At 40.3% G+C, this 23790-nt stretch overlaps 3 protein-coding genes across 5 annotated transcripts in view; 2 read left to right on the top strand and 1 right to left on the bottom strand.

Annotated features, from left to right (window-relative positions):
- The window catches only part of LOC103459311 (uncharacterized), a 31634-nt gene extending 19667 nt beyond the window's left edge, over positions 1 to 11967 (top strand). The window contains exons 5-9 of the mRNA XM_008400778.3: positions 104 to 241; positions 1280 to 1422; positions 5556 to 5726; positions 5872 to 5980; positions 7012 to 11967. Of these exons, the coding sequence (XP_008399000.2) occupies positions 104 to 241; positions 1280 to 1422; positions 5556 to 5726; positions 5872 to 5980; positions 7012 to 8739 (2289 nt within the window). The 3' untranslated portion in view covers positions 8740 to 11967. The remainder of the gene's footprint in view (positions 1 to 103; positions 242 to 1279; positions 1423 to 5555; positions 5727 to 5871; positions 5981 to 7011) is intronic.
- Positions 11968 to 13719: 1752 nt separating this feature from the next.
- On the bottom strand, positions 13720 to 15311 carry LOC103459289 (transmembrane protein 60). Its single transcript, XM_008400755.3, has 3 exons — positions 15101 to 15311; positions 14718 to 14805; positions 13720 to 14226 (listed from the first exon to the last, which is right to left on the bottom strand). Exons 2-3 carry the CDS (start codon positions 14799 to 14801, stop codon positions 13909 to 13911), a joined length of 402 nt encoding a protein of 133 aa, XP_008398977.1. The 5' UTR covers positions 14802 to 14805; positions 15101 to 15311; the 3' UTR covers positions 13720 to 13908.
- Positions 15312 to 16027: 716 nt separating this feature from the next.
- The window catches only part of phtf1 (putative homeodomain transcription factor 1), a 39951-nt gene continuing 32188 nt past the window's right edge, over positions 16028 to 23790 (top strand). For 2 of the 3 annotated variants that reach the window (XM_081603679.1, XM_008400752.3), the window contains exon 1: positions 16029 to 16243. The gene's annotated coding sequence lies outside the window, so the exon portion shown is untranslated. Of the gene's footprint in view, positions 16244 to 23790 lie in introns of all 3 variants that reach the window. The other variant, XM_081603680.1, reaches the window with a different exon arrangement.

Below are 23790 nucleotides of genomic sequence, written 5' to 3'. Positions count from 1 at the left end.
ACATTTACAGTTTTTGTTATTCTACCATTTGGTTCCACCCTAAAACAAAAAAAAAAAAGAAGAGTCAAATCTTGAACGTGTCTGCTTCTTTCTCCTAAATCAGGTGAAGAGAACGTACAGCCACGGTACGTACAGAGCTGGAGCGATGAGACAGATCAGTCTGGTGGGAGCCGTGGACGAAGAGGTCGGGGATTATTTCCCAGAGTTCCTCAGCTTGCTGGAGGAGTCCCCCTTCCTGAAGGTGAGGCCGCTGCAGCAGACGCGTGGCAGTGATCCAAAACGGCAGCTCAGCAGACAAATGGATTGAGCTTTAAAAAGTGACAGAGGGATTGAGACCGGCTCAAAACGTTTCGAAGGTTTTTATCTTGGACTGCATCAGAAAACCTAAACTGTGTGATAGAATAAAACCCTTAAGTGGATGAGAGTCGCACTTGTTTTTGTTTAATTATACACTTCTGATGAAGAATTATTCCACTTTAACCTTGTTAAAATACTGGGAAAATGCCTTTTGTCGCATTAAAAGCAGAAGTTTATTTGTCTTATTAGGATTTAAAGTGATAGATTTACACACAGCAGAATGAAGTGGAAGGGAAATGATTCATTGTTTTTAGTATTTTTTCATAACAATCCCCTCAGCATGATGCTGCTGCTACCATGTTTCAGCATGGAAACACTGGTTGCTTTCCAAACGGGCCAAGTGTTTTGGGATTTTCTCTCAATCTTGTATTTTTGAAAACTAATCAAAATTTTTCACATTCAGTCCTTATAATAGAAGAGAAGATTGTTAAAAGAGCTGATGAACATTTGAAAGATGCCTTAACAAGGACTGAAGCGATTAATCGTGATTAATTGAAAAAATCGGAAACTGGTTTAGTAATCAATTAATCGTTACCTGGAGAAACTCCAAAAACAGGTAACTTCATGAAAGAACAACATACTCAAACCAGATATTAAGTCAAAACCATAAGATTAAAAAAAAAAAACACTTTTGTTTGTAAATATATTTTACCCGAAACTTGTCAAGTGGCATAGTTTTAATTGGAATGCCAATTTATTGCATTTTATTTAAAAAAAGTAATTGAGTTATTTGTCTATATGCATATCATAATGTATTTTTAATATTGTATAAATGAGACTAAAGTGGTTAATTGAGAAATATGCAGAATATGCCAATTTTTGATCGATTAATCTGTTACTAAATGAATCGCTAGTTGCAGCCCTTGCATCAACCTGTCGCTTTGGTGTTTTTCATTACTTTCTCCTGCCTCTCCGAATGCAGCGGACTCTTCCGTGGGGAACGCTTTCCAGCCTGAGAAACATGAGTCCAGCAAAGAGCGACGACGGTCCGATAATGTGGGTCAGACCAGGAGAACAGATGATACCTGTAGCCGATATACCAAAGTCTCCTTTTAAAAGAAAGCGGTGAGTCCACCTGGAAACCCTTTCAATAATCCCGAGATGCATTGTTTGTACCTTGTTGAGTCGACTCGCTTCTGTACTCTCCACGGCGCTTGTGAGCACTTACCATAAAAAAAACAAAAATAACCACACACACACATTTATATCAAACACTTACCAATTTCAAGCAGCAGCCGTGGTAACAGCGTGAAGCTTTGTTGTTGTCGAGCAGGGCTGCATGAGGCAATTACCCTCTCCGCTCGCCTGTGTCACCGTGTCGCCGCTGCTCGCGTATCGGCGGCGTCGCGAGCAGCGGCGACTTCTGCGAGCGAGACGGGCAGAAACCAGTGAGTGTTTACGTGTGCGATGTTAGCGGTGTGTGGCTCACCGCTCCGATGAGATCATCATTGCATCAGACTCTGCTTCTCATGGCTGGGAGGCAAACAGGGGGCAACACACCCACACACACACACACACACACACACACACACACACTGGACTCATTCCTGTTGAACCCAATTTATTTCACCTAATTTTTCAGTTTTATTTTTGTTTTTTATGGTAGCCAATTAACCGTTGCTTAAAGTATTATCAGCTAATAAAGCACTGTGTTCATTATACATGAGGCTGATATTGCCTGAGAAAACAATACAGCATTAATATCAATGCATCTCCTGTCTCTTTCCTCCAAGAAAGTGTAAATTTTCATTAATTTCTATTAAGAACTGACATCCACTCTTTTCTTCTTGTATTTCCTCCACCGTCCCCGTCTCTTTCTCCTTTCTGTCCTTGTCCTCCTGCGACTTGTAAACATCAGCGCTATCTCTTGTTTCCTCCACCATCTTTTTTTCATCTTCGTCCTCTTGACCCCCTCTTACTGCTTTTAAGTTGATTTATAGCAGAGTTACTACGCAGGTGTTTTCAGGAACCCAGATAGTATGCTAAAGCTCATATATCGAAAATGTCATCGGTATGCAGCCGCTGTTGTTTGTGTCTGTCGGTGCGTATAGAAAAAGAGAAGTAAAAAAAAAAAAAAAAAAAACTGTTTTAGAAAAGAAAGTAATATTGGAAAGCGGTGCAGAGAAAGATGCAGATGTGCTCGTGTTCGCAGTTGGTCCTTGGCTGCAGTTTCTCTAGACGTTGTTTTGAAGGAAGTGACTGCATCGCTTCGTGGGCCCTCGTGCTGTTCGGTTGGTGGTTTCGGTGAAAAGGTCAAGACTTGGAGCATTCTCGACAGCGCTGAGACTCTCTGTCTGAGAATCTGAGTTGATTATAGTGATGCACTTTGAAAATAAACCCAAATACCTCAGCTTTCGGCGAAGGGGCGTCCCGACTCCATTATTGGATGGCAACGGCAGCCGCTGTCTTTTTCAATATTAATATTATTACAGCATTGTTAAAATATCTATGTTTAAGTATAACGTTTCAGAATAAGACCCTGCCAGAGAGAATATGCGGATAACTGGAGATAAAATGACAACATATAAATCAACAGAATGAATTTTACATTTTCTCCAGTATACACATGGATTGTAAAGATATTGTTAATAAAACTTGTCTCATAAACCTGATGGATGTTTTATATAACAGGAAACTTTTCCAGGAACAGGAGTGGTTTTTCTCTCCATTTAAACTTTATTTACCAGGGCAAAAATAAATTACTGGATATAAAGCTAATGTGTAGATGCCAATTGTTTACCTACCAGGAGTTGTTGGATGGACAGATTGCAAAAGAGTTCCAATTGGTTGGATTTATTTAACATTTTAATTCAGTCATAAGTTTAAAATGGTCTGATCTTTTATTTTCTGTAGACTTTAACTAAAATGGATTTTATACATGCACATTTTTGAACAAGCCCGAAGTATATTTAGTCTGAAAACTGTTGTAATTGATGGCTAAATATCCTTAATTTACTTTTACTGCCTTCCGCCTGATCTTATTGACATAAATTAACTTTAACTCGTTTCATTCCTTTTAACACTCTAATGCTAATTAGTGGAAATTACACCACAGTAACAGTTGTAACTAGTAACATTTTCCTCAGTTGATATCCATGAAAGAAAGCAACATTTTACTACTTTTTTTTGTATTTATATGAATGAAGAACTTTGAAATCTTCCTTTTAGGCCAAATGAAAAGTGAAACCAGCAGGTGGGAGAGATAACGAGGATTCTTCGGTCCACGCTAGAATGTAAACAATCGTGCGTTTTTGAACAGTATATACTCACTCTCTGTTTTCTACTCTGCTATAGCTTCATTTTATTAAATAAAACACAATCAGGACAAAAGTATTGTTGCATAGCAGTAATGCTTAACAAAAATACAATCAGATTTGTTTTTCTCTGCTAATAAATTTGTTGGGAATAAAATGGGATACATAAAGAATCCAACTCCCTTTCTTGCTCGTTCCTGCTATATTTCATATCATCTTGTGATTCTTTTACCCCCCTGGCCTGGTCCTCTACCTCCTCCTCCTCCTCCTCTTCATCATCTCCATACTGTTACAGCGCTCATGGTTGTACCTCACGTACTCCTCTCTTCCCTTGATCCCCACGTTATCTGGCCATAAATATACATAAACGCATCCTGACGGGGAACACACTCCCATGCATGGAAACAAAAAACAGGACCTCACATGCAGAGGGTATTTTCGGATCCAAGTTCAATGTTATTTTTTTTTCTCTGTTGTCCTTCCCGGCTGCTTCCCTTATCAGCTTTTCTGCATTTACATTTATTACTATCAGGCTGCAGTCAGCACACACGCGCACACACGCACTCAGGAGCTGTGTGTGTTCGCCTTCATCTGCCCCTCTGCTCTGCAATATTTTCCTCCATCTCAGTTTTTTTTCTCTTTTTTTTCCCCCCGCCGTTCTCCACCGGCTCATGCATCTTTCTTCTTATCTCTGAATGAATGAGCACAGCGCGGATAGTCTAGCTGTTCTTCGGTCCGTGCGTATGCGTGCGCCGTGTGTTGTGCTCTTGAAGGATTCTCACAGATTTCCTGCACGCGTGTTCAGCCTCCCGTTTAAACCTGAACGCAGCTCTGGTGTGAGTCACTGATCTAGCAGGGAGCTGACTGCAGTGCTTCTATTGTTCGGGCGGTACGGCTCGTTTCTCTGCTTTTACTCCTCAGGTTCTCGGGGCGTATGCTGCGAAATCCAGTGTAAATATACTGTACATATTCTGCATTTCTTGCGCCTTACCTTATTTGTAATGTGAAGTGATTTTATTGTTTATTTTCATTCACTAAGATGATGCATTACCTTTTATCTTTTTTCAAAAATGTTTTTCCTTCCTATTACATTCATTTACCTTTGATCTTATAATATCACACCCAACATTTAGTAGAGTTTAGGTGTTTTTTGCCATCAGGTTAATAAAATAAGTCTTCAGTTGTAAAGTTTTAACTCTTAAGGGTTTTGTATGGACAGAATTAAAATAACCAGCAGCAGTTCTATTGATTATAGATCAAATAATTTAATGGTGCAGCTCAACAAATTAAAATATCTGCCAAGAGGTAACTTACTTTAATGTGAATTTAAAAAGAAATGAACTAAAAGAGATACATCACACCCAATGGGATATATTTCAAGTACTTATTTCTGGTAATATTGAGGATTATGGCTTACTGCTGATGAAACTCAGCACTCAGAAAATTAAAACATTACATACATCCAGCAATTAAAAAATATATTTTTTAGTTCAGCTGTAAGCCAAAATCAAAAATGGTAATACATTTGTATATTTACAAGCTTCACTTTTTAATTGAATTACTGACATAAAGTAACTTTTTGATGATATTCTCTATACATATATTCTGTATTTGCTGATTGATCCAAAAAAGCAACTAAATACTAAATAGTCTGGCCTTTTGTATTTAATTTATGGAGCCTCAAGATATAAATCAAGGCATATTGATCAATAATGCATTTCTATTTATGATCTTATTTCACACTGTTTGAAATCAAACACACTGACACACATTTACCAGCCTACCGCCAGACCTACACTCCATCTGTTTCCTCTATCACCTGGAAATTTTTATTTTTTGTTGTTTTAAAATGGCAGACAGCAAAGATCACCCCACTCACCTTTAGTCACTTTTACCTTTTATTTGCACCTAAAACTGCATTTGTTTGTTTTTTTTCTTTCTTAGCTCCACTAACGAGGTGAAGAATCTGCTCCAGTCGATGCCCCGGACCAGCGAGCCCAGAGAGATTCTGTTCGAGGACCGGACCCGCGCCCACGCCGACCACATCGGCCAGGGCTTCGAGCGTCAGACCACGGCGGCCGTGGGAGTGCTGAAGGCTGTCTGCACTGTAGAAAGGTAGAGGAAAAGAAAAAAAAAAAGCACCTTTAATGGCAGTTTGCCCAGAGGTGACACGTGCTCAATGTTTACACAACTCACTCCGTGACAGATGGAGTGCAATCGCTCAGTTTTCCTCCACCTACCCTCTCTGCCTTATTTTCAGGTCGGAGCCGCCTCGTGTAACCAAAGACGTTGTTTGTTTCCATGCTGGGGATTTCCCTCACGTCGTTCAGAGGCTGCAGTTGGACTTGTACGAACCGCCGCTGTCTCAGGTGTTAATTTACACACAACCGCAAACAAATAACCGCACGGTGCAGCAGCATCTCCAGCTAGACACAGAACGCTGCAATGTTAATGATACTCAAGTCGAACAGAGGATCAACGCTGCCATCTAGTGGAAAAAGTGTCCTCATCTCCGCTTTGATACCATGAGAAGACTTTCATATTCACATTGGTCAGTGGTTCAAAAAAAAAAAAAGACTGAATGTGATGGAAAGTTGATATCAGACACAACCAGATGGTTGTTGCTTTGATTTGTGGCTTTCCAGAAGCGTTGTATATTTCCGAAAAAGCTCTTTAAACTTCATTGACTTGTGCAGAAAAAGGCGAAAACAAACAAACCTTCAAAAATCAAAAGGCTTCAGAAACCATTACAAAAAAACTAAGAGTTCAGGAAAAGCAACTCATCTTCAAACAAAATGCAAATCGTTTCTTTCAGTTTTGTTGAAATGCACGTTTGGTTTTATACCTTATTATAAAATCAAACATGTTGCCCTCTTACAGTTTTATTCTGTTGTTGCTTTATTGTCACATTTGAATGTTTCAGATCATTCAGCTCAATTTAATATCCAACATAATCTATTGAAGACAAAAAGCTGTTTTTAAATGATAATTTCTCAGTTTGACAGGAAGCCAACCTGGCTGTATGTGTAAATATAACCTCGTTAAATCATAATTGAACTGATTTACCACACGTAAACACAAACGTTGGTGATTAGAAGCAAGAAATAACCTAAATTATTCCACGAGAGGTAAAAAAAAAAAAAAAAAAAAGAATCCAGGAGGTTACAAAACAAAGCCAGAGCACCATGTAAGGAACGGCATGTTTTGCTCGCCTCGGTTAAGGTCAGAGTTCAAGATGCAACAATAACAAACAGAGATTGGGTGAAACTGAAACATTTTAAACAGCTGCTGATTAAGTTGCATTTTACTCCTCTTTTTGCATTGAGCGATTTTGTGTCTATTTCGACTGCAGCTCTTTAACGTCCTGCGTCTAACTGTCCTCTTCGTCCTCTCTCTGCAGTGCGTCCAGTGGGTGGATGATGCCAAGCTGAACCAGCTTCGGCGGGAGGGCATCCGCTACGCCCGCATCCAGCTTTGCCACGACGACATCTACTTCATCCCCCGCAACGTGGTCCACCAGTTCAAGACGGTGTCGGCCGTCTGCAGCCTGGCGTGGCACGTACGCCTGAAGCAGTACCACCAGGAGGAGGAAGAAGAGGAGGTGGAGGAGAAGGCTGCTGTGAAGGAGGAGACATTGATTCTGGCTGAGGAGCAGGGTGGAGAGAAGAAGGAGAGGATAAAGGAGGAAGAGGAGGAGGTGGCTGTGGCAGACAAACGGACGTTGCTCACTGGCAAAAAGGAAGAAGGCGATGATCGTCTTCTGTCGCCTCAAAACTCGGACGACATCTCAGATGCCAGCAGAGACGAAGAGGAGGCGACGCGAAGGAAGGAAGAACCTCACCGAGTTTCTCCTCCTGAAAAGATGAAGACAGAAGCTCCAACTTCTCCTCCCTACAAAAATAAATCACCCTCTCCTCTTCATCTCCCTCCCAATGCTTCTCCTCATAAGGACGTGAAATCCAAAGCCTCAGCTAAGCCTCACCTCCACAGTCACCCTGACAGCAGGACGGCGTCTTCCTCCTTGCCTCAGAAATCCCCCGGTTGCTCCAAGTCTTCCGCCCGCGTGTCGTCCTCGCCTCCAGCAGTAGCCGCCTTCACTTCCTCGCACACTGTGTCTTCTACCTCCCCGTCTCCGTCGGCTTCCTCTTTGTCTCTGACGAGTCCCGCGTCTGCAGCAGAGGCTCTTTTGAAAACTCTTCCTCCTTCCACCGTTTCTTCTTCCCTCCAGCTGCATTCGTCTTCCCATTCGGAGCAACCGGACGATTCCCGCACGAAGGACTCCGTCCGGACTCCGGTGCCGTCCGACCTGAGGAAACCGCCGCAGGGGAGACTCGCGGCGGACGTACAGATTCGCTCTTCCCCAGCTGAGCGTTGGACCCGCCCGGTGGCGGACACACGGACGCAAACTGCCTCCGATTTGGAGACGAGAACTCGCGACTCGGATCCCGACTCCAGGACTTGTGTTGATGTGCAGCAGCATCTGGCGCTAGACGGGACGCGGCGAGGGGTGTACATGCAGCAGTACCCCCCCCAGCACCTCCCGCAGATACTCCCCCCTCCATTTCCCCCTCTGCTCCCCTCCCACTCCCACCTTCAACCTCGCGTCCTTCCTCAGACGCCCGTGTCCAGTCCCCATGAGCAGCGCCCTCTGAACTCTTTCCTCAGTCAGGCGGCGCCGCCCCATTCGGTTCACCTGGGCCACCTGCAGCCCCCCCACCCGCCCAGCCTCACCACACAGTCTCAGCCTTACTTCATGGTCCCTCCATCCTCCTCCCCCTCTCAGCCAAACGCCCCCCTCACCAGCTCCCAGTCTCTCTCGCCTCATTTCTCCTACCACCACCAGTTCGCCAAACCCTTCTTCCACCCCCAGCACCCCGGCTTCCCCTCTCACCCCTTCCTCCCTCATCAGTCCTTCCTCCCGCAGCCGCCCGCATCTTACCCACTGCAGCCACAGTACCAAACCTCAGCACCGGTGCAGCCCCAGATGCTTCTGTCGCAGTCGTTTACCTCCCCTCACCCCCCGCCTCCCCCGTCCTCCACGCCGCCTCCGCCCCCTCCCCCTTTCCCGCCACCTCCCCCCTTGCCTCAGTCCTCCCCTTCCATCTTTCCCCCTCCCCCCGAAGCATGACAACAAGCAGAAACAGATTTTATATAGGAGTATTTGTACATACCGATGGTAAATTTAAATAACTGTACATGTAGGAGGCTTTGTTTTGGTTGTGCTGTTGTAAAGCTGTAAAAAGGAAGTGAGGTGAGGGGAAGTAAGGTTTTGGGGATTTTTTTGTTATTGAGCAGAGCGGGAATAAAACACAGCGCCTTTCATGAGAATTTATACCCTTAACTTCTCATTTTGTCACCGTTCAGCCGTAAACGTCAGTGCATTTTATCAGGATTTCATAGGATGGAAGATGTTTGTAATCTTGAAATGGAAGAAAAATGTTGCACAATTCTAAAACTTTTTAAGGCCACCCTTTGCTGCAATTACAGCTGGAAGGCTTTTGGAGTTTGTTCATGAAGAAAAGTATTCCCACATCATGCTGCTGCCTCCACCGTGTCCTACAGTGGGGAATGAGGAGTCCATCCCGGGAGTTTACGACTTTTACCATCCAAAGAGCCATTTTTCTCCTCAGTCCAGCTAAATAAAACAGATCTGGATTTACAAATATGACCTTATCTTTTGAAAAAAGATAAACTTGGATTTCTTTTCTTTAATCATTTTTAAGCAAAGTTTCTAAAAGTGGAAACTCCAAACAGCCGGTGGTGGCTTTGGAGCCAACGGTTGCAGACAAAAACTCTTTAAGAACACATATTTTCTTCCCATTTTGCAATCATGTACTACTTTGTGTTTTTAAAAAAAATCTTTAAAATCACATTAGAATGCACTGAGGTTTACGACTTTTCATTTTGTGGGTGCGAATCCTCATGCAAGGCATCGTTTAAGCCCGCCCCGCCGCTCTAAACTGGCTCAGATTTTTACTGAGGCTTGAAGTATTAAACCGTTTTACATTTCATTTCATTTGCAGGAAGCTGTTGCTTTTAGAAAGTGAAGGCTGCACCTGTTTTTAACCCCCGAATGATGCAAGGTCGTGGCTCAAACGAGGCCTCTGTTGTGCAGGTGTGTTGTCCGGTTCTGTTCTCGTCCTTTCAGGGCCGACAGAACACACCGTCAGACATAGGAAGAAAACTTATTTATTTAAAAGAGCTTTTTAAACTGTTTTTTAAATGAAACTTGCAGCTAACGCTTCCATTTTCGGGGGGTTTATTTAATTCAGTTGTGTATTGATACGATACTGCATCACTTCGTCCTCTGTATTTATCAGTACAAGTCGACGCAGATACTGGCTGGGCTTTTCCGCCATGTTGTGTTTAGAGCAATAACCCGCTAAATATCAAACAGAAACCTGTGTCTGTCTTTTTACTCATGTTTTTAAGTGGACAATAGAACATAATAATGAGGAGTGCAATTAATAGACGTTTCTAAACTTTTCAAGTGTTTCATTGGCTAAAAAAAAGCAATGTTATCGACTCAACTGGAGGCTCCGTCCGAATTGTAAGTCAGTCCGTTTGCCTTCAGTGGCAGAGCGCTAATGTCATTTTTAATGTCTTCTGGCTGTTTAGATGAGTTTTGGTTGAGGAGTTGGTTCAACCGCAGCCAAGACGGTCTCAGGAAAGCACTTCCATCGGAAAAAAAACCCCGCTCGCTTTAACGGTTTTACTGCTAGGTTTCTGGTTTCACGCAGCCGATAAACGTTTTGACTGAGGTTTCTGCAGATATGCTGCTCCTGTTGAACATTTAAACTTCTGGATACTAGAAAACCGAATTCAAAGAGCAATACAAAGACGTGGGAGGTCAAACCGAGGCACGGGCCAGTTAACGGAGTATAACCGAGGATTAAACGGCTGAATTAATATTCACCAATATTGTGTTTTTATGGCTTACATAATTTCTTTTCTGGTTGTGTGGAACATAGACTAATGCACTGCTGCCCCTCCCTCAACTGTTGCTGCACACTGCCTCGGTTACAAGGCAGATACATTTCTCCGGGAATCATTCGGAATTACAAAATAAACAAAACTGAAGTAAAAAAAAAAAAAGACACATTTTTGAAGGTTTGATTTTTCTGTCTAGGTGTTAAACTAATAAATGCCAAATTTGTATGAAGATTTGATTTCAGCTGTAATGATCAACATGATGTTTTTGCAGCAGTAGTAAGAATCGTTGCCGGTCCGTGCCTGGTGAAGAGTTCCCATGTGTGCAACCCTTACTTACTAAACACATTTATTTCCGGCTAGTTCTGGATTTTTATGAATTAACGGATATTTCAGGTTCTTCCCAGACTGAAATGTAAACTGTATTCAGTCCTTTTTATTTATTTATTTTTTATTTTTTTGACACTTTGACAAAACTGTCTGGAGCTCATCCCCAAAGCGTTATTTATCAGTTTACCGGCCCAGTTTTGCCACATTGTTCAGATTTTTTTATTTATCAACCAGAGACTGAAGGAACCTGTGTGCGGCCTACATCTGCGGAAGTTTAACAATGACAGCAACATTTATTTATTTTTTTGTCACCAGTGTCTTTTCTTAAATTATTTTCATTGTCTAGATTAGAGTGCAGCCCACTTGTTAATGTAGCCCTCGACATTTCCCCAGTGCCTGTCCTTAACTGTGAACTCCTCAGTGGTCCAGAGGTCGCTGCAGGGAGTTTCTTCCTTTTACGAGTCGCAGTTGAACTTTTCTCTGAAGTACGAGAGCACCGCCTTAAATTGGGTTCCCACATCCGCTGAAAAGCCTCTAAATATCTACATTTCAAATGGGGAAGACTTAGAAGGACGCCACCCTCAAAGAAGGGTTTGAATTGTTCTTCTTAAGCCTTGCCACAAGCCTGCGAAATCCAGATAAATGTAAGAATGACGCCTTATCTTTTTTTTTCGTTTTTCATTTTTCTTTCCTGCCTCAAACGACCCAATTTGAGCGACCTTACTCTGTGTGTCTCTGGGGAGATAAAGGCGATAACAAAGCACGATCAACAGTCGTAAGGTGCTCTGCAGCTCGTTTTGTGCTTTTTGGGTTTAAATGTTACAGAAACATGACAGGATCTTTTTTTTCTTCTTTTTTTTGTACAATTGTAACAAAACCTCTGGTTGAAAACTGATGTCCTCAGGGGCTAGCATTGTTTTCACAGGATTTATTTATATCAGCGATTGTTTATTGTTTGTTTTTTTTCATATTAGTTATTTCAACTGTCAGCACTGTAGTGTACATAAGAGGTTTTTGTAAAGAGGAAAAAAAAACTTGTAGTGTGGTTTCTACTTTAAATATGAACCTAGCTAATAAAAGGTTCAAAGTATGAAAACTATGTTTCTGTTCTCTTGTTTGAAATCCTCATTTGTCATCTTAAGACAATAAAAAAAAAAGATCAAATTCTTATCCAATTAAATCCTATTTCAGTTCGAATCATAACAAAATGATGATTTAGTCTGATTACAAGAGCAAAGTAATCAAAGTAAATTACATATTTATCTTCTGGACTTGGCTACATGCTAATACCGTAGACCTGCCAGCATCACTGTAATGTAATTGATACAAAAGCTAAATGCAAAAGACCTACTGATAGTAGAAGACCTTGAACATATCGCCGTTCTCTGTTAATAAAATTATTATTAACAGAGTATTTGTTAATTAAAGCAAAGTTCACATGAAACTCTATAAAGCTTACAAAATATTACCACACAAACCAGCTGGTATCAGTTCACACAGTTAATGAGCTAATGTGAGTTTAGAACCAGTGATCACAAATAGTCCAGTTCAAGGAGAAATACAATTTTTTTACTTTCTGTGGGACAGAAATGCAGTTGACAGGTCTGTCATTGGCTTTGTTCAGGAAAGAGACAGAATTAAACCCTCAATAACTGAACCAGACGTAGAAATAAAAACAAAAGTACTGAAAATTAAAGGCAGCAGTAGTTCTGTCAAGAATGTAATGTTCTGTTCATATTTGTGTTACAGATGCATGAATAGAAGCTATATAACAGGCAAATTAATATTTTAGAGAAAATAATGTTAACAAATACAAGTAGATTTTTTTCCCCTCTGCTTTGTAGTTATTTTTCTCCTTCTGTGTGTTTTGTTTACCTGCCTGTATGTTCTTTACAGCTGTTATGCAACCACCCACCGCCTGCAGTCTGCATCACGAAGACCACCACAGTGATTCAGGCAGACAACACACACACACACACACACACTCTAATGCTGTGGCTACATAATTCAGTGCTAGTTTGCTTTGGCTCAAATTCACCTCAAAGCTACATTTTCTCCCTGCTTCTCAGATTCCTGCTGCTGTTATTATCCTTCTGTCGAGTTATTAATCGTTAAGTGTTGTGTAATATTGGACAAACTTTTGCATGCGCAGTGTGCTGGCTGCACGTCAGATGAGCTGAAGTTTCCTTTAAAGGGCAGCCACTCTTCTGGCGGTCTGCCTCCTCCTCTTCAGGCTATTTCAGATTGTGTCTTGTTTAGATTTCCCCCAACAGCTTTATTATTTCCTAATAAGTGACCCTCCTACATTTGTAAACTCTTCAGTATGAATATGAACTGTAACCAAAAAAAAAAACAACACCCAGTGTAATAGAAATCAGTCATTTATTAATTACAACACATGCATACAGTCTTAAACAGTGTTTTTTTTTTAAATAAAGTGCAATATATATATATATATATATATATATATATATATATACTGGGAAAAAAAGTGTTTGGAGCAATTGTTGGCACAAAATAAACATTAGTGGTACAAGAATGAATTCGACTGAGATCCAATCCAGAAATGAACTGCTGGTAGAAAGGGTTCAATTTGGATCTACTCTGCATGCAAAGAGAGTGACAGCTTATGAGACACATTACTACTTATTGAGTAGAAAAAGGAGCTTGTAGAAATCCAGGAGCAGCCAGAGGATGAATGACGGGATGGTGAGTGCTAGCAGCTAAGCTAACTCCCAATTTGCCAGCTGAGGAATGAAAGAAGTGTGGAGGAGTGCAGCCAAAGCACATGAAACTCAAGTATAACAATTACAAAGTAAACAATTTAAATACTAAAAAAAAGCAATACTGAACATGACAATTTTTGTTTTTAATTTTCTTCAGTGTTGGCTTCACAGTAGATTAACAAACAGCTGCTCTTCAATAAAGAATTGAAGCTCTGGGGACTGATTGACCAACTAGCAGCTTCTTTTAGACGATTTCAGCTTCATAACCGGGCCGTTCTCTTGCTCAAAAAGTGAGTTGAGACAACACTGCGTCAAGCCTCTCTTCTTTCAGGACAGATATTCAGCCCCAGCTCCACCAGTGCTCCCAGCAGCATGGTCCACAGCGGTATGCAGACAAACGTCAGCTTCACGTCGGCCAGCTTCTCCAGCTTGGCGCACAGCGTCAGGCAGAAGCCCAGTTTGAGCAGCATGGCGGTCAAGTACCAGGCGCGCAGGCGCAGGGACGACGAGCCGTTGCGCAGGTCGTACCCGAGTTTGCATCGCCCCGCCATCTTGACGGCGAGCATGAGGATGAGGATGCCGTCGAAGACCCAGACTGGGAGAAAGATGAGGAACCAGTTCCATTGCACCTGGAATGACGAAGAGGATTAAGGTATTGAATAATTGTGAAATAAATGGAAAATGAATGAGTACAGATCTGAAAAGTGTTGTGCGCATTTGTATTCAGGCTCCTTTACTCTTAATACCCTAAAATAAAAATCCAGTCCAAACAATTGTATTAATAGTGAATGTTTAATCTCAGTAGAAAAAGGTAGAGGTTTACAATCCAGCTAGTCAACTTTAAACATAAGACCAGAAGTACAATGATGCCTCGGGTCTAGATCAAAGAAAATTAATGCTAGAATGGTCTAGTCAAAGTCTAGATCGGAGTCAATCTGAAAGTCTAAGCTACTGCAACCATTTCTAGCTGTGGAAAAACCTGTAGCTGTAATTCTACCAGAAGGTATTGTCTCAGAGGAAATGAATGCAAATGCACACCACAATTATTATTTTTTTATTTGTTAAATGTAAAATTTAAAAAAAAATAAAACAGTTCGATCACAAAGAGAGGTCAGCATACCTTCCCATCCAGTTTGAGCACCAGCATGATGAGAAACACCAGGGTAAAGACCCAAGTCAACAACACCCTCTGGGCCAGAGACATCTCACTATGCGGACATACATCAAGAGGAGAAAATAAATCCATGGTAAACACGCAAAACGCTGCTGCTTTATCAATGTTGATAATCACTTATTACTTGTAACAGAATTGTATGAAGCTAAGAAGAACAGCGGATAAAGCCGTTACCATAATAAGCCTGTCAGTTACAGTCTTGCTGGTAAAATTTGATATAGTGCAAACCGAATCTATATGTATTCAATTCAAGCTTTTCATTCATTGTAAGCAACGGGTTGCTCTGGGCTAGCTCAAATAGCATTGTGCTAATCGATTAGTTGACTTACATTAGTGTATTCCCAACTCTATGTCAAGCATCCTCTTGTCTCTCTCTGCACCTCAAACATAGATCATCACAATAATGTCACTGCCTATCAGTTACATTATTAAGATTATAATAGTCCACAGCTGTAATGACCACAGTCCCGTTATCTTCGGGTTTGTCCCGCCCCTCCAAGAATACGATTGGTTTTATTTTTTTCCTCCTTTACGTTGGTCGTACGTTCCATAGAAATAAAAGAGTAGAAGTTGAACGGCGTACGTCAACGTCACCACCATGTTTTGAGTTGCATCTTTGTTGAAAGCAAGATTTGGTTGTTATTATAGCTACAAATAAATTAAATGTGGTTTGGTACATTTGAAAACATCATTGTACCTCCACTCTTAAATATTTTTTGACAAAACAAAATAGCTGAACTTAAAACAGTTTAAACTAAGTTAGTTAAATGTAGTTCTTTGGTATATTTTTCATTTTTATTTTAATGGTCATGATTAGTTCTACAGTGAGCAAATTTTCTACATTTATAATTGATCTATTGTTTATTTTTTAACGTGTAAACTTAAATGTTTATTTTATACTAAAACCCCGGTCTCAAAGCGAAGTTAAACAGCTGTGCCAGACACAATATGTCGAACGCCCTGACGGTAGCCGTTTTCTCTTGCATATCTAGAACATGTGTAGCCATTTTGGCGACAAACCGTAAAGGTTTTGTAGAGACGCACAGTCTGTGGTCAGGTTAGATGTCCACTAGAGGGCGGGAGTGCTTTTTTACTACTTTATATGTTTATAGTTGTATCCGATTTTACGCACAACTATTGAGAACAAAACCAGCGGGATTTGTACTTTTCATTTAAATATTGTTTTGAATCAATTTCTACAATTCGTTGTAGAAATTGATTGTAAGTTTAAGTTGATCAAAATGTAACTTCACGTCCTCACGAAGCTTTACGGTAATATGCTCCAAGTAGTATTTTGACACTGAGCGTTAGAAAGGGAAAAGCTAGCGTTTCAAACATCACCGAGCAGGACTGAGCATCTCCTCCAGACAATGGGAAAAGCTCGCTAACTCTTTGCGCCACAGTTCACCTTCAGATAGTGCAGGTATTGGTTTGACGCAGTGGACCTGGAGCAACCGCGGCGTGAAAAGGAGGTAAGACGGAGCTTGTGCTCGTTCAGAGATATTATTAAGTACAGCTGTGCGGGTTCTTTGTGGCTGCCGCCGGTGGCTTAGCTAACTATGTAGCTTGGCTTGAGCTAAAGCAGCCAAGAAGACTGGTGGAAAACAGTTCCTGCGCCCCAATACATGGTAATTAGCTTTTTAAAAATAGCTGCTTCACATGCCGTTACAGCACCACAAAGGTTACGATCTTTTGTTTCAGTGAAAAACGCAGTGACACTACCTTCCCCCTCCTCCGGCACTGAAATCACCCTAACCCTTTGAGCTAAACGTTTAAATTCGGCTATATCTATAGTGAGCAAACATTAAAGGGTTAATGCGGAACTAATCCGATTTTAAGACAAAAACACTATGCGTGCGGCTCATTTGTGGTTGCTGGTTATGTTTATTTTCAACATGGTGGAGGAGATGGATGCCTCACTAGGCTTAAATATTTCTTGCTCAGTCAACTGTACTTGCTCTAAGTAAACCAAGCAATGTTAACAGACCAGTTTTCCCCTGGACAGCGGGGTCAGCATCCTTTTTACAGTTTGGCCATTGCACCAACATTGCAGAAGGCTTTATACATACCACACAAAATGAAGTTGAATTACGAGATTTAGTTTTTATTTTTCGGACAAAGAAATACGAACCTTTAAGAGGGAAAGAAGACTTTATGTAGAATTAGGCAGTGCTTTATCTAGTTTCCTATACACACAGGTAGCAAGTCAAGTTCAAACATCAGAATAGAGGGGAAAGAAAAGAGGATTTAAGTGACTTTGAACTTGGCTGGGTTGTATGTCTGCATTTCAGAAACTTCCGATCTGCAGGGATTTTATGCTTAATCATCCCTCCTTTTTGAAGTGGATGGTTGAAAGAGAAAATATCTTATGAGCAGCAGCAGTTGTGTGGAATGGCCTGACCGGGTTCAAGATCTTAGAAAGGCAACAACAGCTCGATAACTTATGGATCCAATGCAGAAAACCATTTCAGAACACAAAACTCATTGAATCTCAGAGCAGATAGATTATAAACAGCATCAGGTATCAATCCTGTCAGCTGAAAGCTGCAGTCTGCTGAGTCTAAACTTCACTTCAGATGATAGGCTAAGATTTTGACTTTAACAATGTGAAAGCAAGATGCATCCTGCGTTTTGCATCCAATTTTCTAAACATGTTAAATTATTGCTAAAGCTGTAGAAATGGTTGGTTTTTCTGTTTTATTGAAGCTTTTTGCTTGCTGTAAATATTGATGTGATACAAGTTAAGCCATTTTATTTGCACTTACCATGAAAACTTTGGTCCAACCTATATTTAGTATTGTTGAGGCGTATAATAGCATACAAGATGTAACTGCTGTAGTGAAGTGCAGTTTCTGATAACCAGTAACTTTAATTATTTCTTTTTTTTATCTGATCTGATTAAGGGCTCATACAAAAATCTGTTTGGAGTCTATTAACGAGTAGTTAAGTTTCTAAATATGTAAATCTGTATTAAAGTTGAAGAATGTGTCTCCATCCTAAGTGAACAATGAGCCCGGTTTGAGAACAGGAAGCTCAGATGTTATCCACACTAGTGAATTTTTCTCCTTTGAATGGTGTGTTTGAGACATAGAATATCTTATCAAAAAGAGTGCAAGTCAGCAGAAATATCTCCACCACCAGATCTATAGAAGCACAAAAAGACAAAGGTGAAGCTTAGGTCTATGTTTACATACATGACTGGGAAAAAGTATTTAGTGTTGTATTGTACTTAAACATTTCAGATCATCAAGCAAATTTTAACACCAAACAAGGTCAAGATAATCAAAGTAACTCACAGATTACCCGTGTTGTACTTCTTTTTGTGGCTGAATTTTATAAGCAATACCAGCATAGTGGGCTGAAATATCCTAAAATGTAACCATTTTGTTACTAAAAATTATTACAATAATATTGTCATTTTGAAACCTTTTTCAAGTAATGTATTTCAAGTTGACCCTCTCAAAGACTAATGAACTGTAACTTTTTAGAGAACACTCCACACTGGAATTGGAGAATTTTTTAAATATCCAAAATAAAATACAACCACAAAAACAATACATAAAAGGAAATAAAAACCACATACAACCACAAAAAAAAAAAAAAAGATTACGAAGTCTCTGTAAACAAAATTGCCCTTCAAAGAATATTCATAAGAATGGAAATTATCAAGTTAATTGTTAATTAAATAATTGCTTATTTCGACAGGTGTGTGTCGAAATAAGTAAACAGCTTTATGTAAACAGCTTTAAAGAACCTGTTTACGTGCAAAACCTCTACAACTCTGGTTGTTGCCACCAATTGTGGCACAACCAGTGATGTGGGCATCTTGTATGGCAAGACTCGCGTGTCAAATCTTTCTATATTGGAGGTATATTTGCCATCATTCTATTAGTCTATGTGTCAGAAATAAAAGTATTGCATATTTACAGTTTGTCAAATAAATGTGAACATGTTGAGCAGATTACGCTTTGTTTTTAAAACTTTTGACTGCTATAGAAATGATTAGCTGCAGGATGATGCAGCACTGTCATTTGACTCTCTGAACTCTGGTCTAGAATGTAGTTTCTCTTAATTGGTGGAGACATGTATTGGAGCTGGTACAGTGGGGCAAAAAAGTATTTAGTCAGCCACCAATTGTGCAAGTTCTCCCACTTAAAAAGATGAGAGAGGCCTGTAATTTTCATCATAGATGTACCTCAACTATGAGAGACAAAAGGAGAAAAAAAAATCCAGAAAATCACATTTTCTGATTTTTAAAGAATTTATTGGCAATATATGGTGGAAAATAAGTATTTGGTCAGCTACAAACAAGCAAGATTTCAGGCTCTCACAGCCGTGTAACTTCTTCTGTAAGAGGCTCCTCTGTCCTCCACTTGTTACCTGTATTAATGGCACCTATTTGAACTCGTTATCAGTATAAAACACACCTGTCCACAACCTCAAACAGTCACACTCTAAACTCCACCATGGCCAAAACTAGAGAGCTGTCAAAGGACACCCGAAACAAAATTATAAACCTGCACCTAGCTGGGAATACTGAATCTGCAATAGGTAAACAGCTTGGTGTAAAGAAATCAACTGTGGGATCAATTATTAGAAAATGGAACACTTACAAGACCACTGATAATCTCCCTCGATCTGGGGCTCCACGCAAGATCACACCCCGTGGGGTCAAAATGATCACAAGAACGGTGAGCAAAAATCCAGAACCACACGGGGGAACCTAGTGAATGACCTGCAGAGAGCTGGGACCAAAGTAACAAAGGCTACCATCAGTAACACACTACGCCGCCAGGGACTCAAACCTGCAGTGCCAGACGTGTCCCCCTGCTTAAGCCAGTACATGTCAAGGCCCGTCTCAAGTTTGCTAGAGAGCATTTGGATGATCCAGAAGATGACTGGGAGAATATCATATGGTCAGATGAAACCAAAGTAGAACTTTTTGGTTAAAACTCTACTCGTCGTGTTTGGAGGAGAATGAATGCTGAGTTGCATCCAAAGAACACCATGCCTACTGTGAAGCATGGGGGTGGAAACATCATGCTTTAGGGCTGTTTTTCTGCCAAGGGACCAGGACGACTGATCCGTGTAAAGGAAAGAATGAATGGGGCCATGTATCATCACATTTTGAGTGAAAACCTCCTTCCATCAACAAGGGCATTGAAGGTGAAACGTGGCTGGGTCTTTCAGCAGGACGATGATCCCAAACACACCACCCGGGTAACGAAGGAGTGGCTTCATAAGAAGCATTTCAAGGTCCTGGAGTGGCCTAGCCAGTCTCCAGATGTCAACCCCATAGAAAATCTGTGGAGGGAGTTGAAAGTCCGTGTTGTCCAGCGACAGCCCCAGAACATCACAGCTCTAGAGAAGATCTGCATGGAGGAATGGGCCAAAATACCACCAACAGTGTGTGAGAACCTTGTGAAGACTTACAGAAAACTTTTGATCTCTGTCATTGCCAACAAAGGGTATATAGCAAAGTATTGAGATGAACTTTTGTTATTGACCAAATACTTATTTTCCACTATATTTTGCAAATAAATTCTTTAAAAATCAGAAAATGTGATTTTCTGGATTTTTTTTCTCCTTTTGTCTCTTGTGGGAGAACTTGCACAATTGGTGGCTGACTAAATACTTTTTTGCCCCACTGTATGTGACTTCTACGACTAGTTTGCACAAACACTGTTCAACAGTAACTTAACAAAGGACTGATTGACATGTTTTTAGAGTAATATGCTTGGCTTCCATTCCTTTACTGACAAAGGAATGTCTTATCCTCCTTGATAAGACAAGGAAGCTGCTTAGCTGCTGTTTAATCCCAACTTTTTGTTTTTTAATCAACAGTATGTTTATTACATGAGTGTTTCCATTTCCATTTGCTAAATCAATGTTTACAAAAAACTTGTTTTTTGTAAACATGTCAAAAATGTTTTTGACATATGAAAGATGTTATCTCACTTGAAATACTGACATTTTACCTAGTGCGATCATCAGCATAGCCGTGTAGCTGTGGACGCTGCACCAATCCACCTGTCGATTTCTCACACCATTTTTCCATCCATGACCACAGATATACTTGGAACTAAACCTGTAGATCATGACCTGATGAAGCCAGTAGGACCACATCATCTGCAAAAAGCAGAGATGCGATCCTAAGACCAACAAAACAAATCCCCTCCACACCTTGGCTGCGTTTAGAAATTCTGTCCATGAAAGTAATGAACAGAATCGATGACAAAGGGCAGTTTTGGTGGAGTCCAACTCTCACCAGAAACGAGCCCGACTTACTGTCAGCCCCTACAGGGCTCCCTGAAGGACACGGTCGAACAGCTTTTCCAAGTTCACAATACACATGTAGATTGATTGGGCGAACTTCCACGCACCCTCCAGGACCCTGCTGGAGGGTCCTGGAGGGTGCGTGACAAAAACCAAGACAAAAACCACACTGCTCTTCCTGAATCTTAGATTCGACTAATCCAGAACCACTGAATAGACATTACCAGGGAGGCCTAACAACCCTCTGTATCCTCCCTTTTTAAATAGGTGGACCACCACCCCGGGCTGCCAATCCAGGAGAACTGCCCCCAATATACATCTTCTTTCACTCATTCACTTTCCAAGTAAAATTTTGATGGCGCAATATCCTTAACTGAATCGAAAAAATATCAAATTGGATCATGAGTTGAAATGGGTCCCTCTGTATCAAAGCATTTTTTGAAATTTTAATTGATATCCAGCACTACTTCCTTTTGCCCTTCACATTAGGTAATTAATATTTGTTGCCATAAAATAGTATAACCATTTTCCATAAGTAGGAAGTAAATCAAAAACTGCTGTAATTGTGTAAAAAAAAAAACAATAAGAAGGAGTATTAAAGTTTAAATGCACTATGTATTTATCTATATTTTCATTTCAAAAAGACACTGTTCATCACCGTAATCTTGTTTTTTGTTACCGCAACAGGTTTCAAATTACGCGGTAATGAAAGTTGTGCATTACGGTAATGAGTGACATTCGCATAAGCCATCTTAAAATGGTAGCATGCCATGGTGACTCAGCTAAAAAATTTAATCTACAGTACAAATTCCCTAATATCTTCTTTACAGGAAAATATCTAATTATTAACTTTTTAAGCACATGAGGTAATGCACATTATGGTAATGATCGCTTATGGTGTGGAAATAGACCTATGCAAGGAGAAACGTGACAATTACCATAATCAAAAGATGTCAAACAATCTTATTTTTTAGCCATCTTTTGTCTTCTCTTTGTGGGGCATTATGGCTCAAAATAACTCCATTTAAATAATTCTATAAATATAACAGGACTTTGAACAAGGTGCTACGGTAATGAGTTTTGCATCTCCGGACACTCACTTTTATTAAAATATTATCATTTAATAGGAAATCATTATATATTACAATATTGAGTTAGTTTACATAGTTTTAAACAAGTTGGTAGTATTTTTTTATAAACCAGCTTGAATAATTACAATGATAAATTGAGGTGAAAGCATTTTTTTTACTTTAGACGCATTGCGGTAATGAATTTCTGACTCCAAAATTAGTTAAACATTTAAAAAATATTTTGGTAACTAACAATTAACTGTGCCAAATATTAGAAATGATGATTGTTCAAATAAAAGTGAATTATTTTTAGTTTTCATGGGTATGACTTAAAAATCTTCTAAGACATTTAAGGAGTTGTCCTCAGTAGTACCTGTTTGTCAGCATAGCAGTGCATCAGTTTGTCAAAGGGCTCAAAATCCCTCAGGGGATTAGGGCGTGTTGTTTGACACAACTGCCTGACTTAATGTTAGTGCTCATATGTTGTACTTCAATGCGGACTCTTTGTATCTCCTCTCTCTCACTCAGATGATGGTGAAGTGGTGTGTTTTGTGTTGTTAGCCATGTAACCATACTGCAGCTGGTTACGTCACCAGCTGCAGTATGGTTACATCACACACAGGACTGCTGTATCATTTTTTGTTTCAGCGGCAACACGGAGGCCTACAGGGCAACTGTATATTTTACAGAAGCATAAAACATTCTGAGTTGTGAGATTTATTGGCCTTGTTGCTCTGATCCACGGTGGAATGGATTCTGAGTGGTTGTCTTGCAACCTGAGAAGTCTTGTTTTATTTGCTCTCCACGTCTCCACCAGGACATCTCCAAATCAAATATAACAAACGGGACACAAATGCAACATTTTCTACTTGGTTCCTTTGACTAGTAAAATTAAATTCAGGGTTTCCCCCGTAAGCCTGACAGGCCACTAGGCTTTACTTTTCATTGCTTACATATTTAAATCTTTTTTAAATGTTTGCATTTTTTAGGACTTTATAGTTGGTGTTCAGGTATTAATCTTCCAATCTTTCAATGGTACATAATTATCAAGTGATATTTTCAAATTTCCTGTCAACTTTAAACATTTTTTAACTCAAAAACACGACGGGCTGCTGGATGAGTGACTGCCCTGGCATCCAACCACCAGGATTAGCAAGTTTTCTCGGGGAAACCTTGTAAATTTGATAAAATTGTAATATTAACATATTTTAAACATAGCATGAAAGATCGCGGGTTGTATTGCTGTTGTAGAAGATGTCGGTGAACATTCACAACAAAACCTGCCTTTGACTGGATTAGTTTGAGTTTCAAGTTGATCAGCCCTGACTGGTTGGAAGTTCAAAAGTATAAACTATTTGTGCAAAGAGTTAACAGTCCACTCTTCATTGTGGAAGCAGTTACTGAAGGAAGATGTTGGAGATCTAAATTGGCTAAGAAGAAGGCTGAAGAGAGAGGCTCAGATTTATGTTATTGAACATTTTGGGTTTGGACATCTTGGCAGCCTTTCAGAAATCTGACTTGGTCACTGGTAGCTCTCTAAAGAAAATGAAACTGGGACATGAGGATCAAATTTGCATTTGCCCTAATCTTTAGCTCCCTCTACACATTCTCTTAGATTCAAGTTGGTACTCTGGCTTAGCAACTCCAAAACAATATTACTTCTAGACGGGAGA

The sequence above is a fragment of the Poecilia reticulata genome, chromosome 23 (assembly GCF_904066995.2).
Source record: "Poecilia reticulata chromosome 23, P_reticulata-male-v2, whole genome shotgun sequence".
In the NCBI taxonomy this organism is placed as follows: Eukaryota; Metazoa; Chordata; class Actinopteri; order Cyprinodontiformes; family Poeciliidae; genus Poecilia; species Poecilia reticulata.
The sequence above is the reverse complement of the archived record's forward strand: the minus strand, read 5'-3'. Positions and strand labels throughout refer to the sequence as shown.

Coding starts and splice junctions, on each gene's coding strand:
- LOC103459289 (XM_008400755.3), bottom strand. CDS start 14,801: ATGTCTCTGGCCCAGAGGGTGTTGTTGACTTGGGTCTTTACCCTGGTG. Junction 14,227..14,717: donor TGCTCAAACTGGATGGGAAG/GTATGCTGACCT, acceptor TCGTCATTCCAG/GTGCAATGGAACTGGTTCCT.